The sequence below is a fragment of the Aquarana catesbeiana genome, linkage group LG05 (genome assembly GCF_042186555.1).
Source record: "Aquarana catesbeiana isolate 2022-GZ linkage group LG05, ASM4218655v1, whole genome shotgun sequence".
Lineage (NCBI taxonomy): Eukaryota > Metazoa > Chordata > Amphibia > Anura > Ranidae > Aquarana > Aquarana catesbeiana.
Genome location: NC_133328.1, coordinates 129,790,982 through 129,809,432, shown reverse-complemented (window position 1 = coordinate 129,809,432; position 18,451 = coordinate 129,790,982). Strand labels below are relative to the sequence as shown.

The 18,451-nt window shown below is 43.9% G+C and overlaps 1 protein-coding gene across 2 annotated transcripts in view; it reads right to left on the bottom strand.

Moving 5' to 3' along the window:
* Nucleotides 1-405: 405 nt before the first annotated feature.
* OXNAD1 (oxidoreductase NAD binding domain containing 1) overlaps nt 406-18,451 on the bottom strand; it is a 156,843-nt gene continuing 138,797 nt past the window's right edge. For both annotated transcript variants that reach the window (XM_073630194.1, XM_073630195.1), the window contains exons 8-9: nt 15,047-15,155; nt 406-836 (exon numbers count right to left, since the gene is read on the bottom strand). In XM_073630194.1, coding sequence (XP_073486295.1) covers nt 682-836; nt 15,047-15,155 — 264 coding nt within the window. In that variant the 3' untranslated portion in view covers nt 406-681. The remainder of the gene's footprint in view (nt 837-15,046; nt 15,156-18,451) is intronic.

The window sequence follows — 18,451 nt, the reverse complement described above, 5'->3', positions numbered from 1 at the left end:
TCAACTTGGTACATTCAGCTTGCCCATTAAGGCCTGGTTCACACCTATGCAAGTTGCAGTTTGCATATTCCAGGTGCATTTTGCGTTTTTCAATACACGTTTTTGATCCAGTCTATGGAACCAAAAACCAGAAAAAAGTTCCCAGTCCTTTCTATAAAATGCACAGAGGTGAACGTGACCCATAGGAAACCATGTCAAATGGACTGTTGTGTGTTTTCAGACCTAGCGGTTTGAATCTCGGGAGGTTAATGCTGAACCAGCTAAGATTTGAACCAAGAATGGCCAGGCCTTAGTGGAAAAAATTGTAGGAGCTCATAGACCAAAATAACCCTCCTGGAATATTTTTAGCCAGCACTTTTCTGTTAGCTGGTGAGATTTCAGTAAATGACAACTAAGACGACAAGATATAGTACAGATTTAAAAATGATATTTAAATAAAAGACAGCAGATGATACATTGCTTATAAAACATTCCACATTGATCTTCTTTTCCATTAGTGGACTGTTATACTAGTTGTAAAAAAAATTACAGAGTGATGGCTATGTTTTTTAGCGAACAGTTACACTATTTAAATATTTTTGTCATTGCATGTCAGTGTTACTCCCTGAGAACAGTACACTTGCTTCCAGCTGAACATCTCTGGTACTTGAATGAGGATATGGCTCCTCTGGCATTCCTCTTCTACCACCACTTTTCAAAGTAAATCCGTTCTCTGGGCACGTGAAGTTCCTCGAGCTGTTTGCACATGGCCTCAATCATTGGAGGTGGTCCACATATGTAGCACAGATGATCATGAGAAATACAATTTGCTAGATGACTCCCGGTGATTCTTCCTTCTGTTCATGTTAGACAAGATAACAGCATTTCATTAGTAGTTATCAAACCTAGAAATACATTTGAGGTGTATTTATCAACAAAATTAGTGTAAAAAGTTAATACCCAGTGAGAAAAAAAAAATGGCTTTGTCTTGTGCTAGTCTTGCTTTATAGGCTTTATGCACGCTGCAGCTGAAAAACACCCATTTTAAAAATGTTTCACGTTTTTTATTCCGCCCCTAAACACACCTCTATGTAATGCCGCGTACACGCGATCGGAATTTCCGTCAGAAAAACCTAGGGGTTCTCTGAACTTTCGACCGTCAAGAATGCGGTGACGTACAACACTACGACGAGCCGAGAAAATTAAGTTCAATGCGTCCTAGCATGCGTCGAATTGTGTCCGAGCATGTGTAGGAATTTTGTGCGTCGGAATTGCTACAGACGATTGGAATTTCCGATAGAGAACCATCTCTCAATCTTTTGGTGGCGGAAATTACGCCAGCAAAAGTTCGATGCATACACACGGTTGGAATTTCCGACCAAAAGCTCACATCGGACTTTTGCTGGCGGAATTTCCGATCGTGTGAACGGGGCATTAGTCTATGTGTCCATGCACACATAGGGGTTTACAGGAGTTTAGAAGCAGGAGCGATTAGGGGTAAAAATCTGAACGCACCCTAATCATGTTGAGGAGAGGAGCATATGGGCAGAAAAAAAGCCTGATGCACTTAAACATGCCTAAATGATATTTCAATACCAAAAATGTAAAGACCTGGATTTAGAATCCAAGTACTCAAGTAACTAGGTGAGCCATGTTCTCTGCAGCATTCAGGACCACCCATTGCTTGAAGAAGAGATCTGTGATGTCACACGAATAGACAGACAACCAAAGGAAAAAATCACATGGCCAGTTTTTTTTTTTTTGGGTGGGGGAGAGCACGTGTACTGTCCCAGATGCACACTCACCTTCCTACACCTGCCACTCCATTTACCCACTGGGAGAAAACAGAAATACCTGGTAATTTTACATATGCGACTCTACACTTTCTCCCTCATCACAACAATGGTGCCCAGGCACCCACCTTTGTCTGTAAGGCTAGTTATAGATTGGGGTGGTTGCCATTTTTTGTATACCGTACCCACCTCTGTCACATGGGCTGGGAGAGAGCCAAGTACTCAAAGGGCTTCTGCTCTTGCTTCTTATAGATGACTGGAGTGACAGAAAAGTTAAAGGAAGGTACAGATGTGTAGCTGGGGAGAGTATCAGCCTTTTTAAGTGGATCTTAGTGCTGGGAGGCGAAGTTCCTGAACAAACAATCACTGTGATTGGCTGTCTTAAATTGAGGGTGCCAATAATTTTGTCCAGTCCATTTTTGGAGTTTTGCATGAAATGTGTCAGATTTTGCTTTTTGTTTCTCAACGTTTTTGTATCATACCAATACAAACAAAATTAAACCCCAACAGCTAAATTCAGGACTTTTAACGGTAAAAAATAAGTTAAAATTATCAAATATGTATTGTACAAAGGTTACAAAACATGTAACCACTTGTAGAACTCATACAAAATTATTATTATACGCATAAATGGCACAATATATGATACGGTTTGGTTGTTTCTTTATCATCCCTGCAGTGGTTGGGTGATGGAATGCAATACAATACAAACAAAAGAAATAAACATGAGAATGCCTAAACATTTGTATTTGCAACAATATTTTGGGCGAAGTGATGCATTATCTGACAGAAATGCAGGGGTGTCTATATATTTGGCCATGTCTGTATATGAGCCCTCTTGTTATTTGTGTGTCACCAAAAAAAAAAGCTTAAGCAGAAATCTCCGAAATAAAGACACTAAACAACAATTAGCTAGTTAGAGACCATATATATATATATATATATATATATATATATATATATATATATATATATATATATATATATATATATATATATATATATATATATTATATATATAAAATTAGTATTAACAAACAGGATTTATATAGCGCCAACAGTTTATGCAGCGCTTTACAACATGAGGGCAGACAGTACACTTACAATACAAATCAATACAGGAGGAACCAGAGGGCCCTGCTCGTTAGAGCTTAAAATCTAGAGGGGAGGGTCAAGTGGAAACAAACGGTAATAACTGTGGGGGGTGAGCTGCTGGAGAAAATTAAGAAACAGTTGTTAGGTGTGGGTGGGGTAGGCTTCTCTGAAGAGAAGGGTATATACCCATACCACGCATATCTACTCCACCGTTTTACATACCGGGCCAGCGGTGGTTAGGGAGCACAGCCGATGCCGTCAGCTTGAGCTCACGGGGGTGGGGGGGGTCAGACTGGTCCATGGCAGCATCTTTTTCCCAACAGAACTCCTGCACGTACAGCAAGGGAAGGGGGCGGCCCATGTAGAAGAAGCCCAGAAAGCTTTGCAGCAGGTCCAGTGCGCGGAGGCACACCCACACAACGTCATTATGTGTTGCTCCGCGCACTGGGTCTGTTCTCCTGTTGCTGACTAGTACAATTAGCCCTCATTGGTCGCTGCCTCACTCCAAGTCCCTTCCAGTTCATCGCATCTGCAAGCAGTGTCTGCCCTGCATTCTTTTGAAGTACAGTATACAGTACATAAAAAAAAGCATTACTAAACACTGTCTCTGAGAATACTGGTAATTAACACTGACCAGGTGCCAGCCCAGCCACCCCTGCAGGGACCAGGTGCCAACCCAGCCACCCACTGATGGGACCAGGTGCCAGCTCAGCCACCCACTTCCGGGACCAGGTCCCAGCTCAGCCACCCACTTCTGGGACCAGGTGCCAGCTCAGCCACCCACTGACAGGACCAGGTGCCAGCTCAGCCACCCACTGCCGGGACCAGGTGCCAGCTCAGCCACCCACTGACAGGTCCAGGTGCCAACTCAGCCACCCACTGCCGAGACCAGGTGCCAGCTCAGCCACCCATTTTCGGGACCAGGTGCCAGCTCAGCCACCCACTGCCGGGACCAGGTGCCAGCTCAGCCACCGACTGACAGGACCAGGTGCCAGCTCAGCCACCCACTGCCGGGACCAGGTGCCAGCTCAGCCACCCAATGCTGGGACCAGGCGCCAGCTCAGCCACCCACTGCAGGCACCAGGTGCCAGCTCAGTCACCCACTGCAGGCACCAGGTGCCAGCTCAGTCACCCACTGCCAAGACCAGGTGCCAGCTCAGCCACCCATTTCCGGGACCAGGTGCCAGCTCAGCCACCCACTGCCGGGACCAGGTGCCAGCTCAGCCACCCACTGACAGGACCAGGTGCCAGCTCAGCCACACACTGCAGGGACCAGGTGCCAGCTCAGCCACACACTGCAGGGACCAGGTGCCAGCTCAGCCACCCATTTCCGGGACCAGGTGCCAGCTCAGCCACCCACTGCTGGGACCAGGTGCCAGCTCAGCCACCCACTGACAGGACCAGGTGCCAGCTCAGTCACCCACTGCAGGCACCAGCTCAGTCACCCACTGCCGAGACCAGGTGCCAGCTCAGCCACCCATTTCCGGGACTAGATGCCAGCTCAGCCACCCACTGCCGGGACCAGGTGCCAGCTCAGCCACCCACTGCCGGGACCAGGTGCCAGCTCAGCCACCCACTGTAGGCACCAAGTGCCAGCTCAGTCACCCACTGCTGAGATCAGGTGCCAGCTTAGCCACCCATTTCCGGGACCAGGTGCCAGCTCAGCCACCCACTGCCGGGACCAGGTGCCAGCTCAGCCACCCACTGCTGGGACCAGGTGCCAGCTCAGCCACCCACTGCAGGGACCAGGTGCCAGCTCAGCCACCCACTGACAGGACCAGGTGCCAGCTCAGCCACCCACTGCAGGCACCAGGTGCCAGCTCAGTCACCCACTGCCGAGACCAGGTTCCAGCTCAGCTACCCACTTCCGGTACTAGGTGCCAGCTCAGTCACCCACTGCCGGGACCAGGTGCCATCTCAGCCACCCACTGTAGGCACCAGGTGCCAGCTCAGTCACCCACTGCCGAGACCAGGTGCCAGCTCAGCCACCCATTTCCGGGACCAGGTGCCAGCTCAGCCACCCACTGCTGGGACCAGGTTCCAGCTCAGCCACCCCCTGCCGGGTCCAGGTGCCAGCTCAGCCACCCACTGAGAGGACCAGGTGCCAGCTCAGCCACCCACTGCAGTGACCAGGTGCCAGCTCAGCCACCCACTGACAGGACCAGGTGCCAGCCCAGTCACCCACTGCCGGGACCAGGTGACAGCTTAGCCACCCACTGCCAGGACCAGGTGACAGCTCAGCCACCCACTGACAGGACCAGGTGCCAGCTCAGCCACCCACTGACAGGACCAGGTGCCAGCTCAGTCACCCACTGCAGGGACCGGGTGCCAGCTCAGTCACCCACTGCAGGGACCAGGTGCCAGCTCAGCCACCAACTGCAGGGACCAGGTGCCAGCTCAGCCACCCACTGACAGGACCAGATGCCAGCTCAGCCACCCACTGCAGGGACCAAGTGCCAGCTCAGCCACCCACAGCAGGAACCAGGTGCCAGCTCAGCCACCCACAGCAGGGCCAAGAACCAGGTGCCAACTCAGCTACCCACAGTAGGGCCAGGGACCAGGTGCTAAAGCAGAAAATATGATGAAGCAGAAAAGACTAGCATATAAAATTCCTTTTAAACTGGAGGTAGTAAAATATGGTAAGGAACATAGAATCAGAGCAGCGGAGAGACATTTTGCGCCACCTCCAACTAAAAAGCTGAGAGTGGAGGAAACAGGAGGATCAGCTGTAAAAAGTAAATAAAAGTAAGCACACATTTGGTGGGCATGCTGCAAAGTGGCCACAGTTAGAAGTCTTCGTGAAAGAATGGATCACACATCACCGGAATAATGGCTTCTCAGTCTCTACAAAAATGATAATATGAGTAAAAAAAAAACGATAAAAAAAATGATAATATGAAGCCAAACACATTGCTGTAGAGAAAGGCATTCAGGATTTTACTGGATCACCATCGCGGTGCTACAAATTTATGAGGCGATGTGACATTGTTATGCGCACCAAAACTAGAACTGCGCAAAAAATGCCAAAAGAATATCAATCTGAGATTCTGTCTTTTCATAAATTTGTGATTGATGCTAGGAAGAAAAATGGTTTTGAAATTAGTCAGATTGGGAATATGGATGAAGTCTCGCTAACCTTTGATGTACCATCTAATAATAGGACTGCTGATCTGAAAAGTGCCAAAACCATAACCGTAAAAACCTCAGGACATGAGAAAACCCATTACACGGTTGTGTTGTCCTGCTGTGCAGACGGCACCAAATTGCCGCCCATGCTAATTTTCAAAAGGAAAACATTTCCAAAAGAAGTGATTCCACGAGGAGTTGTTGTACATGTTCATGACAAAGGACGGATGGGCGAAAATGGAATGAGAGTGTGGGTTGAAAAAGTGTGGTCCAAATGTCCTGGAGGGCTTCTGAAAAAAAACAGCCTTATTACCAGTTTAGAGCACATGTTAGCGTAACTACAAAAAAGTGTTTTAAAGAAGTGAAGACTCATCTAGCTGTAATTCCTGGGGGTCTTACCAGTCAGTTGCAACCTCTCGAAGTCTTTATGCGAGAAGAGTGGAACAAATGGAAGGCTGCTGATAATCATGATCTGACACCTACTGGACGAATGAAGAGGCCCACTATCACTTAAGTTTGTGAATGGGTGAAAACATGATGGCACTCAGTGAAGGAGAAAATTGTTGTATAGTCATTCAAAAAATGTGCCATTAGCAATACCTTAAATGGAACTGAAGATTGTATTGTATATGAAGATAGCGAAGAAAGTGATGTCAGTGATTGTGAGCAACTGAGCTTCATAAATTCTGACACTAGCGATGGTGAGTTCTTGGGGTTCCCAGAAAACTAGAAGAGTACTCGAACCTTAAAATCTCTGCTCGTTTGTTAATGGCAGTGATGATGGTCCTTAATGTCATTGTTGACTGATGTTCACTTTACATGGTTGATATATTATTCTGTTATATTTTATTGAATATTTTAGTACACCATTTGGTCTGGAATATTTTTTTTTCCTCGCTTTCTTCCTCTAAAACCTTGGTGTGTCTTATGATCAGGTGTGTATTTTGATCAGGTGCGTCTTATGGTGCGAAAAATACGCTATATATTGAATGAATGACAACAGCGGTTTGGATTCATTCCTGTGACCTCATGTATGACCATCTTGGATTCTCCCATATGCATAATTTGACGCCATAATTTTTATGTATTTTTTATAATTTAAATGAAGAATTTATTTGTTTATTCACCATGGTGATATGTAATTTATGATATAAGAGCGCGATTCCTTTGTTTCTTTTCACATTATAGGGGTTTTTTACACTTTACAACACGCAGCTCTTTATTGCAATTTATTTGTTTTTTGGTAATTGATTTGTGGGGCTTTGGAACCTATTGGTCCCTATATTTTCTTTTACATAAAAAAAAGTCTGGAGTTGGGCTCTACATACATTTAGCATTTAAAGGACATGATCAGAATCACACATAGCAGATTTCCCAGTATATGATTTGGCCTAAGTCATAGTAGTTTGAAAACCCAAGTCCAAAGTATCTTGGGCAGTCCATTTTAGAAATGTCGATCAGTTCAAAATGGGGGAAAATACAGCACAATATAATTGTCACCGAGTTCATAAAAGCGAACAATTTATCTTATGTTCTGCATGCTGACCATGAAACCATTAAATTTTATACATCCCTGTTGGAGCACATTGCTTGCCATTATTAAAATACTTCTACTGTTATTTTTAAGTACTTGGAGCCCAAATGCCAGCTCTTAGCAGTTTGTGAAATATTTTCGTTTGCGGGGACTTCTCTACCATTCTTTTTAATACGACACAGAAGAACAAATGTAAGCCAATTATAAGCTTGAGAACGGCAGTGAATAAATGCACTAGAAAATAATCCTAACTGAGAAACTTCACTTGAACAGTCTATTAAACCAAAGCATAAGGTTTTATATAAACATTAAACAGACGGCAAGCAGCAAAAAACCCACCATATGTTTCCATAAAACTCCAATTTAAGTGCCAGCATGGTCAGGAAGAGGTGTGAAATTCCTTCACCTTTGTGTTCTCAAATGGGTGCGTTTCTTTTTAAGTGCGCAAAAGCTTTGCAAAAACATAGACCTAATTAGTCAGGCACTCCATTTACAATAAGAGTCAAGATCATTACCAATGTCTGCAAAGACAGTATTCCTAGGATAGATGGTATTAGAGGATGAAAAAAGATAAACCACATCACGTCTGGCATATATTTTTTAAATGTCTTTTAAAATGAACGAGGAAGAATTTAAACCTCTGTCAAATGTTTACCTCTGTCTGTATAAGAAGATTTCCTTTCACATCCTTCTTAAGCTTAGATGGCATGAAAATATGACAGAGGTTTCAACCCTTTCCTACACTTTTGTTCCTAGGTGTCCCCCTATATGAGATTCACTTCCTTTTGTGTGAAATAACAGGAAGTAAAGGGAGATCTCTCCAGTAGAAGTAGGGTTGCACTGATACCGTTTTTGTTTTTTTTATTGGCGAGTACGGATACTTTTGGTCAAGTACTTACCAATCAATACCTCTGCGGTGCGATTTGAGACCATACAAAAAAAATGGGCTCAAATCGCACTGCAAAGAATCGCATGCAATTTGAACAGGAATGCAGTGCGATTCCTGTCCGAATCACATGTGGTTTCTTGCACCGCTCCTGTGTGAACCCATGCTGAAGTCACCATGACAAGCCTTGGTTCACACAGGAGCAGTAGGGGAAACTGCATAAGATGCGGACAGGAATCGCACTGCATTCCTGCTTAAATCACAGACAATTTTTTGCAGTGCGATTTGAGCACATTTATTTTGTATGGGCTCAAATCGCACCACAAAGGTATTAGCTTCAGGTATTGGAGCATATGCACAAGAACTTGTGCAAATGCTTAGTATCAGAAAAGATAACAAAACCAGTATCGGTGCAACCCTAATTGGAAGTACAAAGGATAAAAACACAACAGATAACCTTGAAATTATCAACAGGCAGCACAATAAAGTCAATGCACACCAGGAGTGCCTGCACAGTATGTGAACCTGCTAGCTAGCAATCCAAGGTAGCCAAAGGCAGATTAGAGTGCAGATTTGGCACCTGAAAATGAGGCTGAGGCTATGGTTGGCACTTGGAGGGGGGTTGGGGAGGCATGAGCAGTCAGGAGCGCTGGCAGGGGACTCAAGAAGAGGAGAATCTGGACTGCTCTGTGCAAAACAATTGCACAGAGCAGGTAAGTATGACATGTTTGTTATTTAAAAAATAAAAACAATTGTGGTTTTACAATCACTTTAAGTGTTTTTCATTTTTGCAGTCAGATTCTGCACTTTGATTTCAGATATATGCCCAGCTGTATTGTGGGAAGATTTAGGTCTGGTTGTAGCTATTAAACAGGAGGCTAATTTACTGCTCTATTGTGGAAACTCGGTTCTGTTATGATATTCCCACATTTAAAGTGATTGTAAAGGTGATTAAAAAAATAAAAAATACCAAACATGTCTGTACTTACCTGCTCTGTGCAATAAAATTGCACAGAGCGGACACAAACCTCTTCTTTTCGGGTCCCTCCCCTCTGTCTAGTGTCCCCAAGGGAAGTCTCTTCCCAAGGGGGCACAGACATTGGGACTCGGCCCTGCACCCTCCTCCTTGGCTTTGATTGACGGCACTGAAAGCCAATAGCTCCCGGTGCTCCAGCAAAGCCATTGAGACCCGGAAGTGAGGGGAGAGAAGAGCTGCAGATGTGCACGGTGCTGGATAGAATATGGGCTCAGGAAAAGTAAAAGGGAGGGGGGTGAGGGGGGATGCTGACACCTAAACATTTTTTTACCTTAATGCAAGGAATGCATTGAGGTAAAAAATGTTTAGGCTTTACAACCACTTTAAAGATGAGAATGCCCCCATACATGCAGCTATATAATTCAGTGGTTATATTAACACAAAGATGAAGTAAAAAAAAAAGCCTTTTGTGGCCTTCTCAATCAACAGATCTAAACATCATTAAAAATATATGGAATCTGTGAATTCCCCTACACAAACCTCATGGCAGCAAACGGTTAACTCTGTGTTACCATTGTATAGAATTACATATAAGAGAAGAAATTGGCCAAAGAAGTTCAATAAAATTTGGTCCAATTTGATCGATGGTTGTGGTTAAGCCTCATTATTGAGAAACCCGTTTGTGCTTCGTAAATTGATCTGGTTTATCCTTTGCTCCCTCTAACCCCCCCCCCCATCTGCTCCCTCTTTCATATCCTATAGTCTATGTTGCTCCTGCCCCCCTCTCCCCCCCTTTCCCTTCTCCCTCCATTTTCCTAACCCCAATCCCTTAGGCATTTGACATAGGTGATCCACAAATAAATTTGGTAGATATGAGTGGAGGGCATACTTCTCTCTTGCATATATGGTGGTAAACGATTTCTGCTGTATGATGTACAACCTAGGGTTAGTCTGTACCTTTGGAATTCTCCTTATGATCTGTACTGTCGTGCAATTGAATTAATTGTCAGTATGTGTTGAGTTTTTGTTCTTGCTCAATAAAAAAATCTCTGTTAATAAATATATATATATATATATATTTTTTTTTATTTATATATATATATATATATATATATATATATATATACAGTATATATATATATATATATATATATATATATATATATACAGTATATATATATATATATATATATATATATATATATATTAGGGCGGACATTAACGATTAATTTCTCGATTAATCGTTAATTTTTTTGATTGGTAGGCTGCCTGCCATGGGGCCGCTTTGGGCCAAGCTGTGGCTCCGCTCCCTCCTCCTGCACTACATGTCATACACAATCTGCGGGCATCTCCCACTGTGTGTCTCTGAGCTGAGTGAAAAAGCTGTGAAAAAAGTCCGCAGTGTTCTGTCTATCACACGAGCTGATCTAGGAGGAGGGCGGGACTTTTCTCCCAGCGTGGCCAAAGTTTTCACACTCAGCTCCGAGACACACAGCGGGAGATGCCCGCAGACTGTGTAATCCAGGCACAGGCACTGACTATAGTGAGGCTGCGATTACGGGCACAGTGAGACTGCATTATTGGCATGGTGAGACTGCATTATGGGCACGGTGAGGCTGCCATTATAGGCATGGTGAGGCTGCGATTATGGGCACAGTGAGACAGCATTATGGGCACGGTGAGGCTGCAATTATAGGCACGGCGAGGCTCTGATTATGGGCACGGTGAGACAGCATCATGGGCACGGTGAGGCTGCGATTATGGGCACGGTGAGGCTGCGATTATGGGCACGGTGAGGCTGCGATTATGGGAACGGTGAGGCTGCGATTATGGGAACAGTGAGACTGCATTATGGGAACGGTGAGACTGCATTATGGGAACGGTGAGACTGCATTATGGGAACGGTGAGACTGCATTATGGGAACGGTGAGGCTGCGATTATAGGCAAGGTAAGGCTGAGATTATGGGCATGGTGAGACTGCATTATGGGCACGGTAAGGCTGCGATTATGGGCACGGTGAGGCTGCGATTATGGGCACGGTAAGGCTGCGATTATGGGCACGGTGAGGCTGCAATTATGGGCACGGTAAGGCTGAGTTTATGACGTGTGATGTCCTAGCCATGCCCCGCTATGTCTGGCTTCGGCCGTTGCCATAACAACGGTGCTAAATCAGCTAAAAGTAGTTGGATCTGTATGTGCGTTATAATTAATCAAAATTAGTCGATTAATCGATTAAAAAAAAATTCGATTAATCGAACACGAAAATTTTAATCAGTAACAGCCCTAATATATATATATATGCACACACACAGTATCTCACAAAAGTGAGTACACCCCCCAACATTTTTGTAAATATTTTATTATATCTTTTCATGTGACAACACTGAAGAAATGACATTTTGCTACAATGTAAAGTAGTGAGTGTACAGCTTGTATAACAGTGTAAATTTGCTGTCCCCTCAAAATAACTCAAAACAGCCATTAATGTCTAAACCGCTGGCAACAAAAGTGAGCACACCCCTAAGTGAAAATGTCCAAATTGGGCCCAAAGTGTCAATATTTTGTGTGGCCACCAATATTTTCCAGCACTGCCTTAACCCTCTTGGGCATGGAGTTCACGAGAGCCACTGGGGTCCTCTTCCACTCCTCCATGATGAAATCACTGAGTTGTGGATGTTAGAGACCTTGCGCTCCTCCACCCTCCGTTTGAGGATGCCCCACAGATGCTCAATAGGGTTTAGGTCTGGAGACCAGTCCATCACCTTTACCCTCAGCTTCTTTAGCAAGGCATTTGTCGTCTTGGAGGTGTGTTTAGGGTCATTATGTTGGAATACTGCCCTACGGCCCAGTCTCCAAAGGGAGGCGGGATCATGCTCTGCTTCAGTATGTTACAGTACATGTTAGCATTCATGGTTTTCACAATGAAATGTAGCTCCCCAGTGCCGGCAGCACTCAAGCAGTCCCAGACCATGACACTCCCACCACCATGCTTGACTGTAGGCAAGACACACTTGTCTTTGTACTCCTCACCTGGTTGTGCCACACATGCTTGACACCATCTGAACCAAATAAGTTTATCTTGGTTTCATCAGACCACAGGACATGGTTCCAGTAACCCATGTCCTTAGTCTGCTTGTCTTCAGCAAACTGTCTGCAGGCTTCATTGTACATCATCTTTAGAAGAGGCTTCCTTCTGGGATGACAGCCATGCAGACCAATTTGATGCAGTGTGCGGCGTATGGTCTGAGCACTGACAGGCCCCCACCCCACCCCTTCAACCTCTGCAGCAATGCTGGCAGCACTCATATGCCTATTTCCCAAAGATAACCTCTGGATATGATGCTGAGCACGTGCACTCAACTTCTTTGGTCAACCATGGCAAGGCCTGTTCTGAGTGGAACCTGTCCTATTAAACCGCTGTATGGTCTTTGCCACCGTGCTGCAGCTCAGTTTAAGGGTCTTGGCAATCTTCTTATAGCCTAGGCCATCTTTATGTAGAGCAACAATTCTTTTTTTCAGATCCTCAGAGAGTTCTTTGCCATGATGTGCCATGCTGAACTTGCAGTGACCAGTATGAGAGAGTGAGAGTGATAACATCAAATTTAACACACCTGTTCCCCATTCACACCTGAGACCTTGTAACACTAACAAGTCACATGACACCAGGGAGGGAAAATGGCTAATTGGGCCCAATTTGGACATTTTCACTTAGGGGTGTACTCACTTTTGTTGCCAGCGGTTTAGACATTAAAGTGGAGTTCCACCCAAAAATGGAACTTCTGCTTTAAGTGCAGGTGACCCCTGACATGCCACATTTGGCATGTCATTTTTTTGCGGGAGGAGCCGGTTACTCTATTTTTACGGGCACCCAGCTCCCACTTCCTCCCCTGCTCTATGGCACCGGAAGGAGGTTCACCTCTCCCCCCTCCCTGCAATCTTCCGGGACACATCACAGGTCCCAGAAGATTGCCCGGCCATTCACAGCGAGCAGCGCGGTTCGCGCATGCGCGTCCTGGCTGTGAAGCCACAGCCAGGCGGCCACTGTTAGAATGCCGGCGCCTCGGAGAGGAGGGGGAGAAGAGCGAGGCTTCCTGCACCCACATCACTGGACCGTGGGACAGGTGGGTGTCTTATTAAAAGTCAGCAGCTACACTTTTTGTAGCTGCTAACTTTTAAATGGTTGGAACTCCGCTTTAATGACTGTGTGTTGAGATATTTTGAGGGGACCGCAAATTTACACTGTTATACAAGCTGTACACTCACTACTTTACATTACAGCAAAGTGTAATTTCTTGAGTGTTGTCACATGAATAGATATAATAAGATATTTACAAAAATGTGAGGGGTGTACTCACGTGCAACCCCTGCAATGGCATATGACACCCGCACTGGACCATGATTTGGTGTATTACTACACCTATATATTTCCTATTATTGTGAGTATAAATTTGGCCATTTGTTCTTTATACTAATAAACCTTTGGTAATGCACTAGGCCTTTGCACCCTCCAGTGTGCTTTTTTATAGTTACCTACTAGATTCCTCCATGTGAGGAGGGCTGCACCGACAAAGCATACCACACTACTGTTGAGAGTCTGCATGATATTGAGACTTAATGGCAGTACTCTAAGCACTGGAAGTGTTTTGTGTGCTATTGTCACCATGGCACCTGATTGCAGAGTGCCATGGTGACTCCCCTTCAGGCAGCGGGCCCTAGACGTCCTGCACTTGCAGTATGTCCGCTTTATTCTGCATTGAGGGATGCTGGGTGTCATTCAACCAGAAAATCTAAGGACATCCTGTGGCAGAAAAAGAACTGCAGGGTATAGCACTGGATTAAATATCGTAGGTAGATTGATTTATAAAAAGATATTTATGTGTGTTTTACTTGCTAGTTAGTGTTTAATGATCATTTAGAGCTTTTAGAAAAGAAATTCATAAGTGATTATAATTAACCTAAGTGTATATTCTATTTATATATGTGCATGGAGGAAGCAATATTTGCTTGTTACACATGCTTGCTCTGCTTTCTTCACTTGCTGCTCAGCAGTGTGGCATAGAGGATTGGCTTCATGGTTTTTCTCTCTGTACAAGCCTGTCTTTACAGACAACAGAATCTCTATTTGGGTTATTGGTTGGAACATCTCAGCAAAAGTTCAGCAAGGACACTGAATGCCTGGAATACTGACTACTATAGGGGAGATCATTTTTAAATCTCTGAACATGAAATGCAATCCAAAAAACACAGCAATTAAATTATGTAAAAAGCTACTTCCAGGTGAAAGCTGCTAAATATAAGAGTAGCTGTAACCATGTATTTCCTGCATTTCAATATATTCTTCCTTTGGGACTACCAAACCCTACAATATAAGGCAGGTACATGCACAGGGAAGATATATAGTCATTTATCTAGTAGTTTGTAAACATTTCAGCTCATTAAAAGGATGGTGAAAAACAGGATTTCTGGGCAAGACAAATCTTTCCGCAGGGACTTCCTCAAGCTAAAAATAAAACGGAGTTTGTAGAAAAAAAATCATCCAGTTGTTGTTGATTTCCCAACATTCCATAAGTGGAGAGGCCTCTACATTCCTCAGTAGTGTGTTCCAGTAATTCATGATGAATATTTGAACTGTATCCAGCCATAAGGACCCACTCACCAGTGATAAATGGCTGAAGATCTGGACAAATTGGTGTACTCTGTTGCGTGACATGAAAGCTGCATCTTATTTTTTCGGGGAAGCTGTGCATCAAATTAAGAATGTTTTTCTGAAAAAAAAAGAAAGAAAATAACTCATTATTTATAGAAAGAGGTTGAGAGGAAAATGCAAAGAGTAGACTTATAATCCCAGTAGTACAATTCACAGCTATTCCCAGAAGGTATGGAGAAATACAGATCATTCAATATGGCTTAAATCTAATCAAAGCTATAGGACCCTGGGGAACAGAGTGGGAAAAGACAATACAAATGGCTGTATTCACATTGGATTCTTTTTTTTGGCTATTAAAGTAAGGAGTTCGCAGAGAAATTCTGCAGGAGTGGCTGACAAAATCTTCCTGTAACTCGTATGCTGGGAAATTTCTGTTGCTCAAGGATCTGAGGCTGATGGAATTGTTTATGTAAATTGCAGCTGAAAAAATGACCACATCAATCTGGACTGACATCTGGACTTTATGAACTTCAGGAAGATCTAAAAACAACGTTTGCAACTATGTTTTGATCAAAATTATTCAGTGTATATTTAAATTCAGCCAATGTGAATACCTGAATTTCTGCAACTCCATGTACAGTAGAGCTCCAATTAGGGGAGGGATTGGTCAATAATTGGTGCTGCATGTACTGTAATAACACACAGAACAAGACATACTAAAGAGGCTGGTACACACGAGTCAAATATTGGCCAGTATCAGCCGGTTCAACAGAAACCAGCCAACATTCAACCAGTGTGTACAGCAGCCTGTCCGACGGAAGCCAGTCCTTACACTGGCTTCTGTCGAACGAGCATGCTGGAAAACCAAATGGAAACAAGTGTATTAGAACTTCCACTGTCTCAAATTCCCAGCTCCACCCGGTGCTCAGACTGTCAGGCTGCCAATGCCTCTGTGTAGCATGGATCACTAGAGGAAAAAGTTGGCATTTGGGATAACATCAACTAGTGGTCTATTTTTTATTGAAATAACATGCATAACAACTGTAAAGCAGCTAGCGTGTTTTGGCCGTCAGGCTTAGTTAGTACGGCAACCTCTCAGCGACATTGATCGAAAGAAAAACTTCCTGTGTATACCTAGCTTAAGACAGTTATGGGGAAATCAGCTGTAGGGTGTCTACGGACTGGTGACTAATCCTTTGTTTGCCTTTTCGGACACAGTACAGGTCCTGTTAAGCATAACTAAACTAAAAATGTAATAGTTACATACCGTAGTTACATAGTTAGTAAGGTTGAATAAAGACACCAGTCCATCCAGTTCAACCTGAGAGAGTGTGGGTGCATATCTACAATTATCACTACTTTATTTTAAGGTACCCATATAGCGCTGTCAATTTACACATACATCGCACACTCACATCGGTCCCTACCCTCAAAGAGCCCACAATCCAAGGTCCCCAACTCACATTTATATACTAGGGACAATTTTTCGGACAGAAGCCAATTAACCTACCAGCATGTCTTTGGAGTGTGGGAGGAAACCGGAGTACCTGGAGGAAACCCACGCAGGCACAGGGAGAACATGCAAACTCCAGGCAGGTAGTGTCGTGGTTGGGATTCGAACCAGCAACCCTTTTTACTGCTGAGAGTGCTACCCACTACACCACTGTGCCGCTCACATATATAGCTGCTTTTTTTTTCACTTTTTAGAATAAAAAGATTTTTCCTAAGTACAGCAAGTACCTGTTATTTCTTGCCAGGAATGCTGTGCCCTTGTCACTTCCTGGGACCTTAAAGTGGATCTAAAGCAGCAAGGTTTTTTAACTTGATGCATTATATTCCAAAAAACCTTCTGTGCTGCAGGAGCCCTCCAGCTCCCCCTTTTTCTTACCTAAGCCGATCCGATCCTCACCGCTGCCTCCCTCCTCATTGGGCAAATCGATAGCAACAGCAGCCATTGGCTCCTGCTGCTGTCAATAAAAAACTGGGGGGTGGGGGGCAGGGCCGAGTCACTCAGTCTGTGTCAATAGACGGAGGATGGGCTGCTTGGGATCGAGCACGCATAAGTGCCCCCATGGAAAGTGGCTTTCCCTGGGGACACTTGCCAAAGAGGAGGGACCTTGCGCTCTGGTGGGGGACCCCAGAAAAGGAGGATCAGGGCTGCTCTGTGCAAAACCATTGCAGAGAGCAGGTAAGTACAACATGTGTGTTATATTAGTTTAAAAAAAAACAGAAGGTTTAAATGTCACTTTAAAAGAAAACACAAATAACTTCAACTGCTATTCCCATCATTCCACCATATAATGGAGATGAAAAAATGTAAACATGTTTGAGGTCCTGCCTGTGTGACAACCACAGCTCATTTTATAGATACAATAGAGAAGGGACAGGAAGTGTGTTACTTGCAGGATTACAGGGTGAAAAAGGAAAAAGAAAGCCTGGACGGCCACCACATCTAAGCACTGGTAAACTGCAATATATTACGTGCTTGTGCTAAGATGCACTTTGAATACAGATTCATATTTTATTTGGAAAAATTTGCATATTCATTTGTTATCCACCTCCCCTTCAAAAAATATGCTTTTCCTTTCCAACATAGACATGACCCACACATGCAACATTTAAAATAGGCAAAAGTGAAAAACAAAAAGATTCTTTAGGCATGAGAACAACTATAGAAATAAAAAAGACACATTTTTCTGCATGCCCCCATACAGTATGGGGTGGACACATAAATATAAATATTTGTTTGTTTCGGACTGGCTGCATCAAATTTGATATGGTCTTCAAAAAAGAAGCCATATTTAAAGCCCAATGCATTCATCTACCTGTGTGAGAACTGTTCATAAGAGGCAGCATTTGCATTTTCAAAGCATAAAGCTGCTGATTTCTTCTTGTGTGCAGCTGTGAAGGTGGCAGAGGCGAGTCATTTCCACTCAAATTGAATGTAGGCAAAAAATAAGCTACAGAAAGCAGTTTAAAGGCTTTTGTTCACACCATTTATCCCAAGCATAGCTTCTCTCTATCCCACTGGGCACCAGTTATGCACACAATGAAGCAAGAAGCCAGGCTGAGCGCTAGTCGATAATAAACATCGGCAGGCCATTGTTTACAGGTTCAAATACGCTGGTCTAAATATAGGAAATAAATAGCTGACTTGGAAATAATGTTTCATACAATTTCATGTTCTCCTTTGGAGATCTTTTTATCCATTTATGACTTCAACATCCAAGAACAAATATCATGCGTTGATGAAATACAACTGTGCATCCAAACAATTCAAATCACTTTTATGGGATCATTCAGCTAGAAGATATTGCTACAATACAGATTGTTTTATTGTGAGCATGGCATCCATACATACTCTAAACGCATAGTAGGTATGGCTATGCCTGCCTAATTATGAGATCACAGGGA